At 45.6% G+C, this 18,899-nt stretch overlaps 1 protein-coding gene across 1 annotated transcript; it reads left to right on the forward strand.

The window, feature by feature from the left end:
- Positions 1–2,403: 2,403 nt before the first annotated feature.
- On the forward strand, positions 2,404–18,649 carry DDX49 (DEAD-box helicase 49). Its single transcript, XM_068100161.2, has 13 exons — positions 2,404–2,628; positions 7,603–7,726; positions 7,889–7,974; positions 8,201–8,322; positions 8,412–8,599; positions 8,754–8,894; positions 9,015–9,090; positions 10,368–10,444; positions 10,579–10,676; positions 13,739–13,813; positions 15,140–15,228; positions 15,462–15,533; positions 17,859–18,649. Exons 1-13 carry the CDS (start codon positions 2,514–2,516, stop codon positions 17,892–17,894), a joined length of 1,299 nt encoding a protein of 432 aa, XP_067956262.1. The 5' UTR covers positions 2,404–2,513; the 3' UTR covers positions 17,895–18,649.
- The last annotated feature ends 250 nt before the right edge of the window (positions 18,650–18,899 follow it).

Genomic DNA, 18,899 nt, shown 5'->3' on the forward strand with positions numbered 1-18,899 from the left:
ATACTCAGCATTGGTTAGGCACACTTCCCTATAGGTTGGTGATCCAGGAGGCCTCCGGTATCTGGTGGAGCAGGGCCCTCCATCTATTACATATTGTACTTCATTGGTTGATGCTCCCTGACCAGCTTCATTTAATTTAGACCGAATGACATCCGCAACACCTGATTTCATCAATTAGAGATTCATCAAACAGAGCACATGGTTAGTTCCATAGTACAAACTTAAACATATCTGCAGCATTATCAGATAGATGCCTTGGCTGCAACCACCAACTGCTGGAAGACCAAAATCATGTTTCCATCTGCAATAGTTACGGAAACATCATTATGATGTATAATTTCATGACAAACTCTTCAAAATGACTTACATGGCACAGGACATAATTTATACTTCCATTTCATTCTGATCGCCATAAAATATGATAATGGACACTAAAATGAGGTTTCTGGCCACACCAAGGGCTGAAATCTGGACATATTATGCATTCAACAATGGCCGATATGACCTCAAATGAAAGGAAAAAGGAAAAACGCGTTTTTACAACTTTCCCAAATTTTCCTGGACTGGGACTTTTAATGTTTTTTAGTGGTGATGAACAGTAAACAAATCAAGAAAAAATTCTTTTGTGCCAGTTTTGTCCCGTGAAACTGTAAAATGGCTGGACTAAACTTTGTAGGTGTAAGTTTGGATATTCTTGCGAACTCTATTTATGCAAACCTTTGGCACTTTGAGTGTTTTTATGCCTCCAAACCCGAAAAAGTGACCCCAAAAGTCACGTGAAAACCAAAGCCAAAAATTCACGAAAAAGTGACGAAAGAAAAAAAAATGACACGATAAAGAAAAACTAAAGTGACCGGAGGCATTATGGTTTTGGGTTGTCCGTCCGTCCGTCCGTCCGTCCGTACATCCGTCCGTACATCCGTCCGTACAGGTTAAACGTCGTTTTTCTCAGCAACCACATATCCGATTGCGACAAAACTTTCAGGGTAGGAGCGACACCCATGCAGAATGTTTCTGTGTTAATTGTGATGTCATAGGTCACGTGGTATGGCAGCCATCTTGGATTAAACGCAAATAATTTAAAGAATATTTCTCGGAAACCTGCTGAATGGAAAAAATTGAAACTTGGCACATTGTCAATTACTCCCAATGGGGAACAAACGCTTGATAATGACATCATAGGTGAAGTGGTATACCAGCCATAAATGTTTTAATCGAATGGCTTATCCTAAAAATCTAAAATTGCACGCATATGATATATGACCCATTTGTATTGAAATATTAAATTTATGACATCATAGGTCACATGGTCTGGAAGCCATATTGGATTTAACCTAAAACATTTTTTAAAAACATTTTCTCCCATACCACCAAATTGATTGACTCGAAACTTTACGTGTGTCATTGACTAGGAATGGCAATTAAAAGTTGATCACGAAAACATCATTGGTCACATGGTGTGGCAGCCATATTGGATTGAAGGAAAATATTAAATTAATAGGTTTCAAACATCCTATCAATTTTGCTATAATTATATCTCTGAAACCTCTTACCCTATCAATGCGAAATTTTACAAATGTCATCTAACACCATTGTAGCATATAGTTTGAAAATGATGACGTAGGTCACGAGATTTGGCAGCCATCTTGGCCAGAAAAACAAACCTTATCCGATCAACACGAAACTTCACAAACGTGATCCCATACCCATACATATGCAGAGTGTACATTTTCCATGTCATATATCACGTGGTTTGGCAGCCATATTAGCTTGAAAGCCGATATTTAAAAACATCCCTTCTCCGAAACAACTTCACGTATCGATGTGAAACCTGTCATGTGTAGTAACAACATGGGATACTTGAAAACAGCTGAAAAGATTTAAATCAAACATGTTTTTTTTAGGACAGTGAATGAGGGCATCTACCCAATATCACGCGCAGGGACGACGCGGAGGCATATTGGCAACACAGTCGCATTGCTCTAGTTTTTAATGAAAATAATATTTTTTTTTTTTAATGTAAAAACCTTTTTTTCTTTGAAAATGATAAAAAGAGCCTCTGCACAGGACAGTTTCAGGAGCAGTATTTCTTTGCAATGAAATAAATATTCCATTCCGATTAACGTAATTTTTATTCCTTCGCTCGTGTTGAACCGCCACGCTCCGCCCCTAAAGTTGCACTCACGTCACGTGCCCAGTACCAACCAATGAAAGAAACAGTTACCTGAGTCGTTCATGCGAATGAGATAAAGCCAGACCCTGGCGAGTTAAAAAGTGAAATACAGGCGGGAAAATAATAAAACAATGAAATTTAAGAGTTGGTGGCATAAGGCGAACTTTAAGTCCAGAATTTAAGATAATTCGGGTCAAAGTTCGAAACACGTCTCGGTTGACGTTAGCCAATGAAAGGTCCACTTCCGCCTTACGTCACGCTTCCTGTTGGCTCCCATCCCACTGCCCACAGGCCACAGCCCGAGCCCCGAGCCCACCCACTTCACTTGCGCACACGTGTCATGGCGGGGTTCAGCTTGTTGGGTGTGGAAGGTTGGTTGGTCAGGCAGTGTGCGCAGATGGGCATCGGTAAACCCACTTCTGTTCAGGAGAACTGCATCCCGGCTATTTTAAGAGGTAATTTGTCTTGATACACAACCACAATCCCATTACAACCACCACGATCCCATTGCAGCCACCACGATCCCATTGCAACGACCACGACCCCATTACAACTACCACGATCCCATTACAACAGCCTCGATCCCATTACGACTACCACGATCCCATGACAACCACCACGATCCCATTACAACCACCACGACCCCATGACAACCACCACGATCCCATTACAACAGCCTCGATCCCATTACAACTACCACGATCCCATGACAACCATCACGATCCCATTGCAACCACCACGGTCTCATTTCAACCACCACGGTCCCATTGCAACCACCACGGTCCCATTGCAACCACCACGGTCCCATTGCAACCACAACGATTCCGTTACAACTACCACGATCCCATTACCAACACCACAATCTCATTGCAACCACCACGATCCCATTGCAACCACCACGATCCCATTGCAACCACCACGATCCCATTGCAACCACCACAGTCCCATTGCAACCACCACGGTCCCATTGCAACCACCACGGTCCCATTTCAACCACCACGGTCCCATTATAACCACCACAGTCCCATTATAACCACCAATATCCCATTGCAACCACCACGATCCCATTGCAACCACCACGATCCAATTGCAACCACCGCAATCCCATTGCAACCACCACGGTCCCATTGCAACCACCACGGTCCCATTGCAACCACCACGATCCCATTGCAACGACCACGACCCCATTACAACTACCACGATCCCATTACAACAGCCTCGATCCCATTACGACTACCACGATCCCATGACAACCACCACGATCCCATTACAACCACCACGATCCCATGACAACCACCACGATCCCATTACAACAGCCTCGATCCCATTACAACTACCACGATCCCATGACAACCACCACGATCCCATTGCAACCACCACGGTCTCATTTCAACCACCACGGTCCCATTGCAACCACCACGGTCCCATTGCAACCACCACGGTCCCATTGCAACCACAACGATTCCGTTACAACTACCACGATCCCATTACCAACACCACAATCTCATTGCAACCACCACGATCCCATTGCAACCACCACGATCCCATTGCAACCACCACGATCCCATTGCAACCACCACGGTCCCATTGCAACCACCACGGTTCCATTGCAACCACCACGGTCCCATTGCAACCACCACGGTCTCATTTCAACCACCACGGTCCCATTGCAACCACCACGGTCCCATTGCAACCACAATGGATTCCATTACAACCACCACGATCCCATTACAACTACCACGATCCCATTACCAACACCACAATCTCATTGCAACCACCACGATCCCATTGCAACCACCACGGTCCCATTGCAACCACCACGGTCCCATTTCAACCACCACGGTCCCATTATAACCACCACGGTCCCATTGCAACCACCACGATCCCATTGCAACCACCACGATCCCATTGCAACCACCACGATCCCATTGCAACCACCACGATCCCATTGCAACCACCACGATCCCATTGCAACCACCACGATCCCATTGCAACCACCACGATCCCATTGCAACCACCACGATCCCATTGCAACCACCACGGTCCCATTACAACCACCACGATCCTATTGCAACCACCACAATCCCATTACAACCACCGTCATGCAATAACCCAAACGGTCTCGACACCAGTGCTTTGCAGCTCGGAATGCGATGTTGCGACCGCGGGTACCCGGGCGGGGTCTACTTTCTGTGAGAGACCGAAATCTCCCTGCTGCTGTGAACTCGTCTCGTGTAGTTCATTTTTAACCAGTGAAACGTATTGTGTAGTCACCACCATTAGCAAAACGTCACAAGGTTCGATTTTTGTATAACACCAACATCAGGTTCCTCATACTGTAAGCACCACTACAACGTGCTCCTCATACTGTAAGCACCACTACAACGTGCCCCTTGTATTGTAAGCACCACTACAATGTGCTCCTCATACTGGACGCACCACCACAATGTGCTCTTTATACTGTACGCACCACTACAATGTGTTCCTCATACTGTAAGCACCACTACAACGTGCTCCTCATACTGTAAGCACCACTACACCGTGCTCCTCATACTGTAACTGTAAGCAGCACTACAACGTGCTCCTCATACTGCTCCCTCGATTACACCTACTGTATACTGTTATGTCTGGTGGGTAGTGATATGTAGAGCAGATAGAGCTGCGTAGGTAACATGCTTTGAGGTGTCGCGTTAAGGAACACTACCTTGTAATAAGTTCATGTGTCGGCGTTTTGTCGGTTAAGATGTATACTTGTGAATCTACCAGGAGGTTCGAGTGATAAGTAGTGTAGGGATAAAGGAGTAGTGCCCCAGTGTGTCCTCACATGGTTAGCCAAACCTTTGTCCATTTTGGCACCGCACACCACATAGACATTCCGACGGATCCTTTCCAACACTAAATAACGCCTTTCCCCCCTGACATGACATAGGAAGAAACCAGACCCGGACACCACCGAATGGCCGCCGCCACTTACACTTCCGACAGGCCTATCCACCTCGAATAGCACGTGCTATGACGCAAGGAGCGGGAGTGAGTGACGCAGTGGGCGTGCACCTGGGCGAGTCGGTGGAGGAGACTGATTGGTTGGCAGCCCACCGAGGCTGACGTCACGGGCCGGCAGATATTAACGAGCGCCGAACGCCATTTTCGAGAGTTGAGAGGGCAGTTCGTTTGAGAGAAGAGATTGGAGTTGGTTTTGAGACGTGGCAGGACGGCGCGCAGTTAGTTGGCATTCCTGGCAGATTCCTGGCCCTGGCAGTCCCGGTGCGATCCCGAGTTGAGAGAGTCCTGGCCCTGGTTGAGTTCAGAGTTGGCTTGTGAGTCCGAGCCCGAGTGGAGTTCGCTTGTTTCGTGCAGCCCTGCGTTGAACCTTTGGTGCACGGACCTCATGGGGGTCGACGAGGAGCCTGGAGTGGGCGCTGGCCCGGGCCTTCGCGGTGCTGGGGCGCTGGAGCAAGGGATCTCGTGGTGTGCAGCGGAGATTGGACGGACAAGACAGATAAGACCGCACGCCACGTACACTACATGACGAACGTGTTCTTTTTATTAATTCATATCCCCTCGGCTCGTTTCTGAAATCTGTAGGTGTGTGGGATCCCAATTTAGTTACCTTGTTTTATTATCGGGGCGTATTTTCCTGTCCTTGCCTTTATTATAATATAAACCCTTGTATTATTTGTCCTTTCCCATTCAAACCTGTGCCCGCTTGAGTTGATTGCCCCTTACAGGACCGGAGCTACGCCGGCACGCTGCAGTTAAGTGCTTTCGCCGCAGCCTCCATTTTCCTTCTTCCTCCCGCGCGGCCATAGCCAAATCCGTGTTTGGGTAGTTGCCTCCGAATAAGACCGTTTAGGCCATCCGCGACTCTGGTGTTAACCGGAGTTGCGCGACAATACTCACCTGCCTCTGCCAAAATCATTCCTGCTTTCCTGCGCTGCCTGTCGAAATATAATACAAACTTTAACAACTTGAGATACGGGCACATTCAAATGGAATATATGAAGTGCCCGGGGGAGAGGGGGGGGAGATAGAGTTGGGGGAGTGGATGGGAAAGGAGGAAGAAGGGGGAAAGGGAGGAGAGAGGGACAGGGGGGAAAAGGGAGTTGGGGGGGTGGGGAGAGGGGGGAAATGGGTTTGGGGGGGGAGGGGAAGAAAGGGGAAAGGGAGGACAGAGGGACAGGGGAAGGGAGAGAGGGGAGATAAGGGGGAAGGAGGAGGAGGTGTGGGGAATGGGAATGGGATGGGGAGAGGGGAGGGGAAGAGTGGGGGCAGGGAGCGTTGGAGGAGGAGAGATAGGGGGAGAGATAGACAGTGTATAAACACCACACACACACACACACACACACACACACACACACTCTTACAGTGTGCGTCATCTTTCTACCCGTTAAGGCATCGAATCGATGATATCTCGTATGATCCAGATTTCACCAAACGTCAAGTAGATTCTGTTTCGGATCCTGCTGCTCATCCTTCTCCTTCCTTCTCACCTTGATCCCAACAGTGAGGGGTCTCCCTCTCACCACCTTCTCCATTGTGCTCTCGTACAAAATCTCTGGCACGGCTCTTGCATATTACTTGGCAATGCTCGGCTTTTCCACGACTCGCGTTCAATCATGTTCATGTCAGGATTCTATCGTGGCCAGGCACAAGCTGATGCCCATTCTTCTTCCAGATAGCGGGCATTCTGAATGTATGACATGACACCATCTTCCTACACTGTGCTCCATACTGCAAAAGAGATGGATTCGGTTGCGGCTTCTTTCCTGGGCACCACAGTGGTCTGATGGGAACGCCATCAAAAACTTCTGGGAACATACAGTTTGGAGCTCGGGAAGAAGAGTTTGGGAGGAAAATGATGAATTTTATATGAAAGTTGTTCAGATTTGGTGTTGTAATCGTTAGAGTGTCCCACTCTGAGTCTGGGCGGTTGGCGGTTCAAACCCTGGCCGAGTCGTAACAAAGACTTTTAAAATGATACGCGCTGCTTCCTTGCTTGACGCTCAGAATTTTAAAGGAAAAGACAGGGACAAACAACCATATGTTGGCATCTATGGGGAGGAGGAAATTCCTCCTTAGAAAATGCCCTGCCTCGTGTCGTGAGAAAAGCTGCGCCATTTTTGTGGCATCACTGGTACCGAGAGTGCCCCAGGAAGTGACATCACTTCCGCCAAGCTCAGTGGCTGTGTGTTTGTCATATCTAACAGTGCTGTGTTGTCTCGTGTGATCGTCTGCATGTCAAAAAGGTCTTCCCAATCAGGAGGGTTCATTTCATTCTGGTAGGCAGGACATTGTACAAGGCTACGGTACTACCACTACCAACTATTCTAGATGTACCTACTGGTTTCTGTTATATTTTGGATGAACAGGAGGAACCATTGACAGTGGTGCAAGTTCTCATGTTCTCAAATCTTTTTTTTGTTTTTAAGGTCAGGACTGCCTTGGATGTGCTAAAACTGGCAGTGGCAAGACTCTGGCATTTGTTCTTCCCATTCTACAGAAGTTAGCTGAAGATCCTTACGGAATCTTCTGCTTGGTCCTGACTCCTACCAGGTGTGCATTAATTCCGTTTGTGACCATTTACTGCAGACTTACAAGTTGCTGATTTTTTTTTTTTATGATAACACAATCTCCAGCATCTTTATGTCGTGTACTCGGTGTTGAAAATATATATTCCACCCCATGGTTTCCCCAATCCCTCTCCCCCAACCCCAGAGAATTGGCTTGTCAGATCGCCGAGCAATTCTGTGTCTTGGGTAAACCGCTGGGAGTGAAAGATGCTGTCATCATTGGAGGGATGAGTATGTACCATTTTGCATATTCTGCACATTGTCCAACTTGAAGATGATTTTCGAGGTAGTTTAGGATGTCCTTCACTTATAGGACCTGTTTTTGCCACTTTTTGTATAAACCTTATTTCAGCAGCACAGTTACATGAAAACCTTATTTATTAATTATTGCCCTTCACATTAAGACGATTAAGTGATGGTTGTTGGTTTAATAGTTTCATTTGCGACCCCTTTGCAGACATAGTACAACAAGCCCTGAAGCTTTCTCGGAAACCTCATGTGGTCATTGCTACCCCTGGGCGGCTGGCTGACCATCTTCGTAGCGACAGCTCCTTCAGTCTGAAGAACATCAAATTCCTGGTTCGTGTTCTTCACTGTCTTTGCGGCAGGTCATTTATCCTCGTGCTTTGATATCGGAATTGCCATCCTTTACTGCAATCGCTTCCCAGGTGCTCGATGAGGCGGATCGTCTGTTGGAAGAAGGAGACACCGATTTTTCTGAGGACCTGCAGGAGATCTTCAAAGCAATTCCTGCACAGCGACAGACGCTACTCTTCAGCGCCACACTCACGGATACATTGAATGAACTGCGTGACCTGACACTCAACAAACCTTTCTTCTGGGAGTCAAAGGAACCGTAAGGAGCAACTCTGGGCAGTTTTTCATCATTATTGTCCTTATTCTGGGATGAGGGTTGTGCCCTCTGATTGTTTTAACAATTTATTTTAGTCATTTGGGACATCCATTAGTTTTACATTTGCATGTTCAATACTAAAAGGTTGTTGTTGCAGTGTGCGTACGGTGGATGAGCTCGACCAGCGGTACATCCTTGTACCAGACCAGGTAAAGGATGCGTATCTGGTGCATCTCATCCAAAGACTTCAGGACGAGCATGAAGATTGGCCTGTCATCGTGTTCACCAACACGTGCAAGTATGTGCAATGAAAGTAGCAATGTGTGCACTGTGGATCGGAGTTGACCTCTGCAGGATTACAAAGTTGGCAAACTACAAATGTGCGCATTTGTCACGCCTACACTATACTTGCCTGCAGGAAATGCCAAATTTTGAATATGATGTTACGCAAGATGAATTTTCCAAGCGTAGCGTTACATTCTCTAATGCACCAGGTGAGGAACATTTAGAATTAGTTTACTTTCATTGTTTAATATGTTCATCTCTGTGCAAATTATTTGATTTCCTTTTAAGGATGCATTGAGGTTAGCTCTGGGTCTCTGTCTCCACGCGTGCACATCTGTTATCCTTGTGCACATCTGCTGGCCCCGTGAGTGAGCGTCTGCTGTCTCCGTGTGTGCGCGTCTGTTGTCTCCGTGTGTGCGCGTCTGTTGTCCGTGTGCATCTGTTGTCTCTGAGTATGCGTCTGTTGTCCCCGTGTGTGCGCGTCTGTTGGCTCTGAGCATGTACGTCTGTTGGCCCTGAGCATGTACGTCTGTTGTCCCTTTGCATACACTTCTGCTGTCCCTGTGTGTGCATGTCTGCATGTCTGCTGTCCCTGTATGTGCACATCTATTGTCCCCAATTCTTTATCTGTCGCTGTTCTTCCTCATTGTTCTCTCTCTCCCTCTCGTTGTCCTCTCCCTCTACCTCTTTTGGCCTCTTTGTCCTCTCCCTCTCTTCGTCTTCTCCCTCTCTTCGTCTTCTCCCTCTCTTCGTCCTCTCCCTCTCTTTGTCCCCTCCCTCTCTTTGTCCCCTCCCTCTCTTTGTCCCCTCCCTCTCTTTGTCCCCTCCCTCTCTTTGTCCCCTCCCTCTCTTTGTCCCCTCCCTCTCTTTGTCCCCTCCCTCTCTTTGTCCCCTCCCTCTCTTTGTCCCCTTCCTCTCTTTGTCCCCTCCCTCTCTTTGTCTCCTCCCTCTCTTTGTCTCCTCCCTCTCTTTGTCCCCGTCCCTCTCTTTGTCCCCTCCCTCTCTTTGTCCCCTCCCTCTCTTTGTCCCCTCCCTCTCTTTGTCCCCTCCCTCTCTTTGTCCCCTCCTTCTCTTTGTCCCCTCCTTCTCTTTGTCCCCTCCCTCTCTTTGTCCCCTCCCTCTCTTTGTCCCCTCCCTCTCTTTGTCCCCTCCCTCTCTTTGTCCCCTCCCTCTCTTTGTCCCCTCCCTCTCTTTGTCCCCTCCCTCTCTTTGTCCCCTCCCTCTCTTTGTCCCCTCCCTCTCTTTGCCCCCTCCCTCTCTTTGCCCCCTCCCTCTCTTTGCCCCCTCCCTCTCTTTGTCCCCTCCCTCTCTTTGTCCCCTCCCTCTCTTTGTCCCCTCCCTCTCTTTGTCCCCTCCCTCTCTTCATCCCCTCTCTCTCCCACTCCCCCCCCCCCCTTCGTTCTCTTCGCTGTCTCTATTGCCAGCTCCTGTCTGTTTCTGTCCCTGTATTTTTCCTCCTCTCATCCCAGTCTCTCTTTCTCTACAGCAACAACGTCTCGCCACGCTGGCAAAATTCAAGTCCAGTATCTTCAAAATCCTTATTGCTACAGACGTGGCAGCGAGGTATTAATGTCATTATAACATAGTTGTTGTTTTCAGTGGGAATTTTTTTTCTCCTTCATTCCAATACTAATACGGTAATGTTGTGAGCCAGTTAGGAAAATATAGTTTTCACTTTTGTATGCAATGTTTTCCAGAGGCCTGGATATTCCTGTTGTACAGGTGGTGATTAACCACAACACTCCAAATCTGCCGAAAACATATATCCACCGTGTGGGTCGCACAGCACGGGCAGGTCAGCAAGACGACCAACACACGTGGTTTGATGTGAACAGTTTAGCCTTCTGTTTTTAATTAAATATTCCCATCAATCCATTGATTTATTGCCATTTTTTATTTATTTCGGTATTTCCACGAGAATTCAAGTGTTCGTCCAATTGAAAGCTAAGCTTGAGGGACAATAATAATTAATAATAGTTCTCTTCTAAGGAAATTCAACTCACGAGGATGCCATTAGGCTCATAAAACCTGCACAATGGTTGCTAGCCAATGGTTGTTTGTTCGTGTTGTAACTCTGATTCTTACAACAATCAAGCGTACAACAATCTTACAGCACTCGAGCATGCTCGCGATTGGCTTGGAGAATGTGAACCTTGTCGACAAGCGGGTCATATTTACTTTGACGAACAGCGCGTGAGTATACCCCGGAAACAAATGCATCTCTCATTAAATCATCACAGACTTGTTCATGGGATCTAGGTTCACCTGTACAGTCCTTCGCTAAACGGCGGAGATCCTGAACGAAGTGATCGATGGATTCCGAAGGGTCCTGCCGTCGTGAGGAGAGCAGGTACCGGGTGTAGACCGCGCTTCGAGTCTTGATGTAGATTCGGCGTAGTTCCGCTTCAGCAGTATCGTACGTGACGCACTGAGAAATGTACTGATAGACAGAATGGGACACGCGAGAGTTAAGCACTGCGAGCTTTGTCTCATCCGTGAGATCAGCTTGGGCTCCCAGGTAACTCGTCAGCAGTCGAAGCCAGTGCTAAAGCTGGGCAGCCGAGTCCGATGCTTGTGGATCCGCTCCGAAGATCGGGACGCGAATCAGCTTATGAGTCAGCGTTGTCGATCAAGACAAGAGCCGAATGATATTAATTGTTGTAAGTTTACAAATGAGTACAAGCAAGCAAGCCGTAACAAAGTGACGGTACGTACCATCTAGTTATGCACCAGCATTGGGAGAGATTGGCAATGGACTTTAAAGGGCCTTTACCAGCTTCGTGTCTCCCTGCTATTCCTAGCCTACCGGCCTCGGATAGCTCTCGCTATCTCCTCACGATAGTTGATGAGTTCTCCAGATTCCCTTTTGCTTTCCCGTGCAATATGTCCGCTGCGACGGTTATCCGGTGTCTGCAGATTTTGTTCTCCATGTTCGGGAATCCGGCTTACGTACACACCGATCGAGGTGCTGTGTTTCTGTCCCAGGATGTGAGGACCTTTTTGCTCCAGCGCAATATAGCTTTAAGCTATACTACCCCGTACAGGCCTCAGGGGAACGGTCAGGTGGAAAGATTTAATGGCATTATATGGAAGGCCATTACTCTGGGCCTTAAGTCTCAAGGACTAGGACTGGACCGATGGACCTGGATGGATGGTGCTCGTTAAACTCGATCAGGACTTTATTATGCACAGCTACTAATCAAACTCCTACGACCGTCTGTTTCGTTACTCGCGTCGTTCTGGTGCTGTTCGACCTTTGCCGGGCTGGCTAGCTGAGCCCGGACCGGCTTTCCTCAAACTCGCTGTTCGTCAAAGTAAATATGACCCGCTTGTCGACAAGGTTCACATTCTCCAAGCCAATCCCGAGCACACTCGAGTGCTGCTGCCAAATGGATGCGAGTCTACAGTCTCGGTTCGTCATCTTGCTCCGTGCGGGGATACCGTTCAGCCGGAACTCGGCCAGGGGGACCCGTTGATGGGGAATTCACCGTCGGCTCTGCTCCCGCACACGCCCGATCCGGTCGGCCCTGAGCCGCCGCCGCCGTCTCCCGAGATGGGCGGTTATTCCGACGTGGGGGACTTTGGTCTCGCAGTTGAAGCTCCCGACGCTTACCGAACACGTGCCGGAAGAGATATTCGACGCCCCGATCGCTACGGCTGAGACTGACATGACTTGCTGCTCTATGTACTCTTTTACTACCTGAGTTCCTATGCTGCTATCCCACTTGCTTTCACCCCTAGGGGTAGTGTAGATTTAACGCTGGGGAGAATGTCATGAAATTCTGTCTAACGTCTGAACCCAGGTGTCATGCGTCTTTTGCCCGCTGCGCAGCCATTATAAGAACTCAGACATTCAGCGCTATGATCATACCTGAGACATTAACTGTATGCAATGCTGGTGCATAAAGCTGCTGCTTCGTTACTCGCGTCGTTCTGGTGCTGTTCGACCTTTGCCGGGCTGGCTAGCTGAGCAATGCTGCTGCTTCAAAAAGGGGACCAAAAAACAACAACAACCACGGTTCCCGAAAAAGGCCAACCCCCGCTTTGCGGGGAAAAATGGCCTCTAAAGGTGGTTATATTTAATGCTTGTGCATAACTAGATGGTACGTACCGCCACTTTGTTACGGCTTGCTTGCTTGTACTCATTTGTAAACATTACTAGTTCCGATGTATACTGAATATTGATATGATGTTCGCTGGTTCTCTTTACAGGTATTGTTAGGGATCGAATGATATTAATTGTTGTAAGAATCAGAGTTACAACATTGGCTCAGATCATAAGTTTAATATCATTCGATCCCTAACAACGTTTTTAGTCTTTTGTATTACTGTATGTATTTATAGCATCACTTTATTAGCCTGGCCCCCTTTATTAGGTCACTGAATTGGTTCACCAATCAAAAGCTAGCCCATTGTTTTTTGGGTTGTTTTGATCAAAAGATCAAAGGTCCAGATCGTCGAAAATCGTCATTTTATTTTATTTTAGCTATTTCTGTGATGTTTAGCATATGGAAGAAGAAGCCTGAATACAAAGCGGATGCGGGTGGCCTTTGCATTTTTCAGATGCATTCTCGTTCATTTTGATTGTAAAGCAGATTTAATGAAATTTTTATGTTTAAAAAAGGGTTTAATTTGCGTTCAGGAACCAATTGATCACGTATTACATGTATTTAAAGGGGAATTATTGTTCCGGTTTACGAACATCCAGCTTACAAACACATTTTGAAGAACACATTGTGTTCTTAAACCGGGGACTGCCTGTTATTCCTGTTAAAATGCAGCTGTTTTCGTATGGGGAGTGTGTATGAGATGGTCACCATACTGAACGGTGAAATTAGATTTGTTTTTCATTTACAGGTAGAAAAGGGATGGCTATTACCATCGTCACGCAGTATGACATCCACCTGGTGCAAGTTATCGAAGAGAAAATCAGTGAGTCTTGCTTTTCACCTGAAACTTGATATTCTTATGTTCCACCCGTCAGGTTCTTCTGTGCATTTTGTATCAGTGATCTCAGGCATATACATGCATGTATTACCTACAGGATAAGGACATGAGAGATATCGATGATTTATGCAAACTGTATGATGAGGAAGATTCTGCAATGTTTTTATAAACCCCCTCCCGTCTGTGTGAGTGCGTCAGTCTGTACGCAGACCAACTTTTATATTGTGCCTCAAGCAGCCTTATGCACAGTTTGACAAAATTGACTAATTTAACCATTTAAGTTGATTTTGTACCTTGGTTGTGGATGTCAAAGCTATCCATGCCCATTCCTGAGTGTGTTTGCCCGCACCGCCTGTGGTTTGATATACGCTGCAGGGCCTACGGGCTCAACAAGTGCCAAACTCGCCTTCAGCATTGTTTAACAAAGTTGTCTGATTTAACCATAAAATGTAATCTAATTTAACTATAAAATTGATTTTATACCTCAAATGTGCATTATTTCCAAGTTACAGATTATTCATTGTTTTATAAATCTGTATCGTCTCGTCAGCCTTTGTCTGTCTACATCTGTGTTGTTGTCAAAGGCCATACAGTTTCATTTCTTTCCTCCATCCATAGAAAGGAAGCTTGTATGTCACAAGTATCCTGCAGGTTCACATGTCATAATTGAGTCATGATTAGACGGGTAATGGTTACTATATTCAAACAAATACTGGTGTGTGGGACACAAATTGTCTGTGTAAATGTGTATCATGTAGCGCCACCACACGGGAGAGGGTATTCCAAGGCTCCCACGTTTTCCAATGCAGTGAGGTATTTTGAATTGCACAGCGAAAGTTATTTTGAATTACATGTTTGAATAAGGATGTTAAAACAACCACACTGACCGCTCCTCTAGGGAGCAGGTGCTTCTAGTTGTTATAATGGTCGATGTAGCAAAGTCTAATGCACGACCCACTTCCACCTGACGCTCGCCCTCCTCAATTCGCTTTATCGCTTGCATTTTCACATCCAAAGTAAGGCTTTTCCTTGATATTCGTGTCAGGTTTCCAGTACTAATCCTTGCAGACCTCTTTGTAGACATTTTTGTTCCTTTAAATTATGGGACTAAAACATTCATGGAAATACAATACAGTACTGTGAGAGGGAGACGGAGACCGAGACCAATGCGGAGTATACAGTGCTGACTGACACAGAGCGTGTGCATACAGTACAATGAATGACGGCGGGTCCGTTTACTCGGCGTGTGTTTTTAAAGGGTTTGTACTGTGTGTGCTGCTTTTCAAAAACGTTTTTTATTTGTTTCACCAGACACCAAATTGAAGGAATATCCCACTTCAGAGAAAGAAGTTTTGAAGATTGCGACGCAAGTAAATGTAGCGAGGAGGGAATGTGAAATTGTAAGTACAAGTGCAGAATCCTTTGTACATTTTGTTTAAACCATTGCAAAGTCCTTTTGGAGGGGATAGTACAAACCTTAAATGTAAAACTGCCATTTAAGTGTATTTTTCCATCAGACTTGAAGCAATTTTGAAAAACCTTCAAATTTGGCACAAAAGTCAATTTGTGGACTTAAGTTTGGAAGCACTTTTAACACCTGTCATTGACAAGAGCTTTTCCTGAACATATCCAGAAACTTGAGGAGACCGATTTTGGAGAGAAGAGAGAAATCAACAAGCGGAAAAATCTTATTCGACAAGGAAAGGTACAGTTTCTGTTGAAAGGATGAATGGGATTATTGAAGGTCGATGACTCGAAGGTGTTAACGTTTGGCCCAGTGCTGCCATGTTGATTCCACGACATAGATATGATAGCAAAGTCCTGGCAAGATGGCACAGAGATGGCCTTTGAGCTATCTCATGTGGGTTTGACTATTGACCCAACTGTAAACTGTCACCATGGTGATGCACAGACAGGGCGTGGCATCAATGAGTACATTTTTAAAAAAATTAAGAGTAGGTGAGTTACCACCGGCACCCTGGACAGATTCCAAATTCCTTCCCAAAGCAGCTCCAGCCAAATGTCAGGCTGGGCCAGCTGATTCATTAGCAAATTGGGCCAAACTTGCACTAGGAGCTGCCGATTGCAAACTAAAAGTGGAATCTGACGCAAAATGAGATGACTGTTTTCCTTTGCATGGCATTACCTCCCCGCTCCTCCATCAAGTACCCTTTTACTGCACCTTGCAAGTACCCTGCTCTCATTTATTTATTTACAGACTTGGCATTTAATATGGAATATATATTTTTTCTTGACTTGGGTTTACTTTCTTAACTCAGTATATCAATCTGGTGAGTTTCTTTTACACTTTAGTGATTTATTTGTTAAAAGAATCATGTCACTGTCTGTGGCAGCAAGAAGTCAACAACAGGATTATATCACAGGTGGCGTGGCAAAATGTACGGACAGGTGCATTTGATGATTGGCTTCACAGTCGGGTATACAAGTGTTGTTGCGTTCTGTATTAGTGGAAAACAACTGCTACACGTCTCCAAAAGTTATTGCCGCTTCCTCTGGAGATGGTCCGTCAACTCGACAATGATGTTTGTCATGGAGTGGTGGCTTTACGAAATTACGGCATGAAACAGTGTGCTATTGCTCGGCAGTATGGCATCACTCAAGGTCAGGTGTCAAAGATCCTGAAACGAAATGCTCAGAGGGGTGTCCCTACTCCAATACCGAGGCCAGGACGTCCCCGCAGAACCACAAGGAGGGATGATCGCCAGCTGCACCGGTTAGTCCGCAATGGCCGTACCAAGTCAGCTAATCGGCTTAGGGCTGAGTGGCAGCAACTGACAAATGTGCCTGTATCCAGAAGGCTAGTCAACCAACGACTGGTTGAAGCAGGCTATCGTGCCAGGCGTCCCCTGAGAAAGCCATGCCTGACCAGACAACACCGCCAGCGCCGATTGCAGTGGGCCAGAGAGCACCGTCAATGGCAGCCAGGACACTGGAATCACGTGATCTTCGGTGACGAGTCTAGATTTCTGGTCTATCGTCAAGATGGCCGCGTCCGAGTGCGCAGACAAGTGCATGAAGCCCACAACAAAGATTGTATAGTGCCAAGAGTCCAAGCTGGTGGTGGTGGGGTGACCGTTTGGGCTGATTTTCATGCAGGGGGCAAAACTGACCTGGTTTTTCTGAATGGAAACCTGAACCAGTTCAAGTACAGGGCCATTCTGGAAGAAACATTGCTTCCATTTGCTCGTGCAGCCTTTCGAGGAAACTTTGTCTTCCAAGATAACAATGCACGGCCTCATCGTGCTCGCATGATCCAACACTTTCTTGCTGACCGTGGTGTAGAGCATATGGAGTGGCCTGCCATGTCCTCGGATATGAATCCGATAGAGAACTTGTGGGCAGAATTAACGCGTCAAATCGACCACTTGGACCAGCAGCCGACCTCTGTGCGTGAATTGCAGCAGACTATTGTCACTGCATGGCAAGCGATTCCTGTCCAAACCTTGGCAAATCTCGTGAACAGCATGCCTCAACGTGTACGTGCTCTCCTGAATGCTCGTGGGGGTTACACGAAGTACTGAACTGTAATTTTACTGTCCGTAATCCCAGTCGTAATTTAACTTTTGTTTAAAAAAAAAAAAAATTTGGCTAATGTGCAAAATAAAGAGATACTTCTGGAAAACGTACAGAAGTTTAACACAGTACTGTCCATGAATTGAGTTCGATATCAGTTTACATCACTTTCAAGGATCAATTTATTTGTTTCGAAATGTCAAATGTGGTTTTTGTTTCTTTTAAAGGTCACATTAACAAAATCTAGAATAATTTCAACATAATTCCAATGAACTTTTGGTTCTAAGACATCTTGAAAAGTAAGTTCACCCCCACAAAAAAAATATTCCATATTAAATGCCAAGTCTGTATTTATTTTTACAGGTTTAGCATTTCGAGCTCCAATGCTCTCCTGTGTGGGAGAGGTTGATCAATTGGATATCATAGCAATCGTGTTCTGAAGTTTGTGACGACGCCTTCCACGTAAACACTAAACACATTTATGTTTTGCTTCCAGGATCCCGATGAGGAAATGAAGAAAAGGAGGACATGAAGGATAAAGTGAAATCAAGTTTTGTGCTTTTGACTTGTATTAAAGCACATAATTGTTCAGTATTCAGTGTAACATTTTCCACATGAAAGGAAAAAGCAAAAACGGGTAAAACAAAGATCCTTTAATCGGTGACACTTCTTAACCGAGGTCCCGTTACAAGCAAAGTGTGCTTTTGTTTATCTGCAGTTGTGAAAAACGTAAACATGACTGTATGGAAAGGCCATACGTTCTCTCCAGGTCTGTCACAGTCACATGCACGTTGCACAGCAGAGTAAATATATACAGGATTTGACAAAAACAAGATATGAAAATATAATTTATTTTATGGCTATACATGCTCGGAAACCAAATAAAGCGATATTACTTCAAGTACGGGATTTGGTAATCCACTTTGCTTCTCGATCATCCAGACAACGAATCCAGATCCTTGCGGTTTAAACGTAAACGAGGCATGTGTACTGGTCGCTTCGCTGACACGTTTCATCAAAAGACAGCAAGTTGTACTTCATAAACAAATTGCATGTGTATCTGTGAATGTCAATGAGGATGTAAGATGAAGTGAAAAAGGATATTTTATAACAGTTGTGGTTGTGGTGGTTGTTGTTATTTGTGTGCTCCTTCCATGTACGTTTATATATTTTTATATTTCTTGGAGAAATATTCCTTTACTGTATATAATTTTGTGCTCCTTCCGTGCCCTTCTAAAGGTTTCCTGCTGTCGTACGATAATAAATGTTCCCGTTGGAACCGCTGCATTAAGTTCCCATGACCACTTATTGTTCATTCCTGGAATGGGCTTTTTTAAACGGGCGTCTCTGTTCAAACACACAAAAATTTTGTTCCAAGTAAATAGATTATTAGCTTTTCAACTGGGTCATTTTGTTATTATATATATATATATATATATATATATATATATATATATATATACATATATATATATATATATATATATATATATATGTATATATATATATGTATATATATATATGTATATATATATGT

This window comes from Myxine glutinosa, chromosome 2, assembly GCF_964187855.1.
Source record: "Myxine glutinosa chromosome 2, kmMyxGlut1.1, whole genome shotgun sequence".
Lineage (NCBI taxonomy): Eukaryota > Metazoa > Chordata > Myxini > Myxiniformes > Myxinidae > Myxine > Myxine glutinosa.